At 40.8% G+C, this 6,000-nt stretch overlaps 1 protein-coding gene across 2 annotated transcripts in view; it reads right to left on the bottom strand.

Annotated features, from left to right (window-relative positions):
- Positions 1-5,088, bottom strand: part of LOC121374324 — a 40,591-nt gene extending 35,503 nt beyond the window's left edge. Inside the window, exon 1 of one of the 2 annotated variants that reach the window (XM_041501383.1) lies at positions 4,712-5,088. In XM_041501383.1, coding sequence (XP_041357317.1) covers positions 4,712-4,727 — 16 coding nt within the window. In that variant the 5' untranslated portion in view covers positions 4,728-5,088. The remainder of the gene's footprint in view (positions 1-4,711) is intronic. The other variant, XM_041501386.1, reaches the window with a different exon arrangement.
- Between the last annotated feature and the right edge of the window lie 912 nt (positions 5,089-6,000).

The raw sequence follows: 6,000 nt of genomic DNA, 5'->3' as shown, positions 1-6,000 counted from the left end.
AGTACGTTTCGATAATTATGTAAGTGCGCGTCTATAGCGATCTATAAGTAAGTACATTATGTATACACCTACACAACACGTTTTTGTGGCTCGGACACGGCATGTATACTGATGGAAAAAAATAAGGGATCACACTAACACGAACAGGAATGACTACAAACAAAACGTTCATCCATCAATGGACTGCATACACGTTAGAGTACAGTGTATTGCAGTGTGACTCTACACACGTTAGTCCCGTGTATTGTAGTGTGACTCTACACACGTTAGTCCCATGTATTGCAGTGTGACTCTACACACGTTAGTCCCATGTATTGCAGTGTGACTCTATACACGTTAGTTCCATGTATTGCAGTGTGCCTCTATACACGTTAGAGTACAGTGTATTGCAGTGTGACTCTACACACGTTAGTCCCATGTATTGCAGTGTGACTCTACACACGTTAGATTCCAATGTATTGCAGTGTGACTCTACACACGTTAGTCCCATGTATTGCAGTGTGACTCTACACACGTTAGTCCCATGTATTGCAGTGTGCCTCTATACACGTTAGAGTACAGTGTATTGCAGTGTGACTCTACACACGTTAGTCCCATGTATTGCAGTGTGCCTCTATACACGTTAGATTCCAATGTATTGCAGTGTGCCTCTATACACGTTAGATTCCAATGTATTGCAGTGTGCCTCTACACACGTTAGTCCCATGTATTGCAGTGTGCCTCTGTACACGTTAGATTCCAATGCATTGCAGTGTGCCTCTATACATGTTAGACTTCAATGTGCTGTAGTGTTACTCTATACACGTTAGACTTCAATGTACTGCAGTATGACTGAACACACGTTGTTAAGACTTCAATGTACTACGCCATCGTTGCACACACCTTAAGACTTAAGGGTATCGTAGTGGCATTGAATCCATGTTAGATCATTGCATTGGTGTATGACTGAACACTCGGTGGACTTCAATGTATAGCAGTATGACTGAACACGTTAGAAATCGGTATCGGTGATGTCGTAGTTACGGCATCGGGCATAAGCCTGGTAGGTACAGGGTTCGCAGCCCGGTAGGTACAGGGTTCGCAGCCCGGTACCGGCTCCCACCCAGAGCGAGTTTTAACGACTCGGTGGGTAGGTGTTAGACTACTACACCTCTCTCTCTCTCTCTCTCTCTCTCTCTCTCTCTCTCTCTCTCTCTCTCTCTCTCTCTCTCTCTCTCTCTCACTAAACACTAACCCACTGTCCTAGACAGACAGCCCAGATAGCTGAGGGTGTGTGCCCAGGACAGCGTGCTTGAACATTTAATTGGATATAAGTACGAAACTAAGTTGAAATGAAATGGATGAACACGTTAGACGTCAATGCACAGTATGGCTGCATACACGTTAAACTGCAGTGCACTGTAGTAGTTGTAGTACTGCACCCACGTTAGGCTTCAATGCGCTGCACTATTATTATTATATTGCACCCATGTTAATTTCTGAATACTAAGTATCATATTGCCTTCGAACCGAGTGGTTCACGGTACTGATCTTTTGTGGATATCCCTGTTGGTCGTGCGATTAACATTATGAACTGTCAAATGGCACGCGAATCGCTACAGAAGGTTTGAACCAAGTCAGTTCGACCTTCATTGTAATGGGAAAATGTAGCGGGATTCCTCTGAAGACTATAATATAGTCTTTAAAGGAATCCCGCTACATTCCTCACATATTATGTGAGAATTACCAGCTGTTTGTAGTACGATTATTCATGCGTTAGACCTCAACGTTTTTAAATATGATTGCCACGTTAGACTTGATTATACTGTAGTATGTCTGCACCCATGTTAGACTTCATTGTACTAGAGTATGATTTCTCACGTTAAACTTCATTGTATTGTAGTATGATTGCGCATGTTATCTTTCTTTGTACTGTAGTATGAATACACCCATATTAGACTCCATTGTACTAGAGTATGACTGCGCACATTAGACTTCTTTGTACTGTAGTATGGCTGCACCCATGTTAGACTTCATTGTATTGTAGTATGACTGCGCATGTTAGCCTTATTTGTACTGTAGTATGACTGCGCATGTTACACTTCATTGTACTGTAGTATGATTGCACCCACGAAAGATTCCGTTGCATTGCAGCATGCTTGCAATTGTTCGACTCCAGTGTACTGTAGTGTGACTGCGCATGTCAGCTTTCATTGTACTGGATGGAGTATGACTGCGCATGTTATCCTTCTGTGTACTGTAGTATGATTGCGCACGTTAGACTTCTTTGTACTGTAGTATATCTGTACCCATGTTAAACTTCATTGTATTGCAGTATGACTGCGCATGTTAGCCTTATTTGTACTATAGTATGAATACACCCATGTTAAACTTCATTGTATTGAAGTATGATTGCGCACGTTAGACTTCTCTGTACTGTAGTATGATTGCACCCATGAAATATTCCATTGCACTGCAGCATGCTTGCAATTGTTAGACTTCAGTGTACAACAGTATAGTTAAACACGTTAGACTTTATTGTACTGTAGTGTAACTGCACCCATATTAGACTTCAATATGCTATAGTATGTTTTCGCACGTTAGACTTCCTTGTACTGTAGTATGACTGAACTCACGTTAGACTTCAATGTACTTAACTGCGGTATGCTTGCACCCCTGTTATACCGAACAAGCCAGGAAGTAATATGATTGAATTTACACCTCCTTGTTTCTTTTAAGATTGCGTCTATCGTTAGTGATTTGTACATGTATACGGATTCGTGATTGCAATCACTTTCGATATAACTGTCATATAATTCAGTACGGCTGCACTCATACTATTTAGTCACGTCGCTGTTTTGTAGTACGGCTACACCCACGTTAAGCTTTTCACTAGTGAATAGTATGTTTGTAGCCACGTGAGACATTTCCCTGTTTTGTGTGGCTTGGTTGTTCCCACGTTTGAGAACTCCACTATACCGTAACACGTGATAATGTGTTTTAGTTTTCTATTGGACCAACTTGTTGTTTTTATTGTCACCCGCAGCTTGAACTGCCATTCAAATGTTAAAATGATAGACATTAAATAATAGTTTTGAAAAGTGGATCAGATATTTTATTTTAGCCGAATGTCCAGTGAACAACTATCTCGACAAATTGCTGTATCAGTATTAAATACGACAACACTTTTGTCGTTTTGATTAACATAAATCGGCCGTTTAGCGACCACCAAACCACCATAATGGCCCGTCGTCGTATGCTAATGTGCTCTGAAGAACTGCGGCGACTTGCAGGGGTGCGCAGCTGTCCTGGATTTGCGCTAAGTTGTCATTAGCCGAGAACAGAGAAGAACAAATCAGAGCCAGTCTCTCACTTTTTCGATCATTGTTTCTGCTCCGTTCATTCCTCCTCGACCAGTGACTCATCGATGTGACAATCAGACCATTCTTTCTTTTGTGTTTCTAGTTTTTTCTTTTTGTTTAACAATATTCAATCATATTACGAGACAGCAGACATGTAGATGACAATATGCATCAATTTTATCCATGAATATGGGTGTTTTTTCTTCAGTAATATTAATAAACTCGTAATGTTTAAGGACTGTAGTTCTATTCATGGTTGACTATATGGTTTTATATTTATTACTACATTTATGCAATGAAATTTTATTATATGCTTAAACCGGTATTGTTTTATTGCTGTTTCATAGGAGTCGGAAGTGTGTGTGTGTGTGTACGTGCGTGCGTACGCGTATCTCTGTATGTATGTGTGTGTGTGTGTGTGTGCGCGCGCGCGTCGTGCATGTGTGTGTACGTGTGTGTGCTCGTACATGCGTGCGTGCGTACATGTGTGTGTGTGTGTGTGTGTGTGTGTGTGTGTTTGTGTATGTGTGGTACTGCCATTAATTCTGAAGACGTCGCTAGAATATGTTTTGGCTACCCCAACCCCTAGTTAAAATGAGAATTAATAACACTGCCCCAACCCAAAGCCACCCACGTCTTTTCTGATATTTCCCGCCGCCCATGTAGATGGCCGTATCTAGCGAGGGTGCAAGATGGGGGAGGGCAGATGCACCCTAAAAAAATTATGAAAAAGTGTCCTTGTTAGTTGAAAATGTCTATTTTTATATCTGGAAAAGGCCCCCTATTTCTGACCTTGATTGGGTTTTTTTATTCTTCCATTCACCTTCACTTATGCTAGTCTAGGTACTTGAACTAGATTTAATTAATGGTAGGAATGATTAGCGAATGCATTCTAAATTAGTAATGACCGCCTTTTTAATTTAAACAAAGACTGGTCACTCTAAAATTCTCGACGAAGATAACAAAACTCGTAAAATATGCAAACGAATGCCAAGTTGCTGTCAGCTTACACAAGCTTATTACATACAGGTCATTAATAATTTAGTGTCACGGTTCGCTGATTTAAGAAGAGAATAATAATTGACTATAGCTATAAACGTCGATCAACACGGCAAGATCAGCCTGGCTACAAATACATATGATACAGCAGAGTCGGCGCGGTCATTTGCGGTCGTTTGCCCACCCCGCCTACTCCACCATATTTTAAACAATCCCGCTTGACATTTATTAAAGCGATCGTCTCAGCACGCTATATCCGTCTAAAAATACCGTATATTATATATATATATTTTCAGGACAACAAAGCACGAGGGTTAGCGTTCTATTTCAGAAGCGTGCCACTCTGTATTAAAGTTGGAACTGCTACTTACCTTCCATTTCGCCCATATTTCGTTGGACAGCCGACGTATATAAATCCGATTCGGGTGCAGCGGGTGGAATGAAATAAAACTGAGATCACATTGGACGTGAATTTGGCCTCCCGCCGAAGAGTTTAAATGTTTACAGTCAGTTAATTACGTGCATGGTCTGTCATAGCGGTGGGAAGAAAATGACAGTTATTGATAAGACGAAAGCAGGCTACCAAACCGGTATGTCCGCCGCCAGTCGGTGTGGGCAGCGATAATATGTAGTACACCCGCTATCTATCTGTCCCAGCCGTGTTTGTCGGAAGAACACTCCCCACTCGTCGTTATATACGTTAGCCTGGTCGCGATGCGTGTAAAATGTGCACTGTGCAGTTTAAGGCGGCACTTTTCCTTTCCCTATACAACTGTTCGCGTTATCGTGTCCCGTTTACGATGCGTAAATATCGATTATTTTAGTTAATACATATTCATGAATCTTTTGTTAACGGTTCCGGACGCAGTGACAGAGAAGCAACCTAAGTGAAGAAGGTTTTTTGGTTGTTGTGTTTTGTTTTGTTAGATTTGAATTTAAAAAAACATAATACACTAACAACAATAAGTTTTTTGTTTTTTGTTTGTTTTTTGTTTTTTGTTTAACGACACCACTAGAGCACATTGGTTAATTAATCATCGACTATTGGATGTCAAACATTTGGTAATTATGACACGTAGTCATCAGACGAAACCCGCAACATTTTCCATTAGCAGAAAGGGATCTTTTATATGCACTTTACCACAAACAGGACTGCACATACCACGTACGGCCTTTGACCAGTTGTGGTGCACTGGTTGGAACGAAAAAAAAAAAAAATCATAAAGAATCAATAGGCCTACAACATGCTGTTGTTGCCGCCGCTGCAGCTACTTAATAACTAAAAGTTAAAGTTTGTTTTGTTTAACGACACCACTAGAGCACATCGATTAATTAATATTTAATATTTCTGACTCGTAGTCATCAGAGGAAACTCGCTATATTTTTCTTAATGCAGCAAAGGGTCTTTTATATGCACTTTCCCACAGACAGGAATGCACATACCACAGTCTTTGAACAGTTGTGGTGCACTGGTTGGAACGAGAACAAACCTAATCCGTTTAATGGATCCACCAAGGTGGCTCGATCCTGCGACGCAACCACCTCAAGCGAGCACTCAACCAACTGAGCTAAATCCCGCCCCTACTTAAAGGGACATTCCTGAGTTTGTAAGATGTTTCCGACTAATAAAATATTTCTACGATTAAACTTACACATTAAA

The sequence above is a fragment of the Gigantopelta aegis genome, chromosome 6, assembly GCF_016097555.1.
Source record: "Gigantopelta aegis isolate Gae_Host chromosome 6, Gae_host_genome, whole genome shotgun sequence".
Taxonomy (NCBI): Eukaryota; Metazoa; Mollusca; class Gastropoda; order Neomphalida; family Peltospiridae; genus Gigantopelta; species Gigantopelta aegis.
This window is presented reverse-complemented; position numbering and strand designations above follow the sequence as displayed.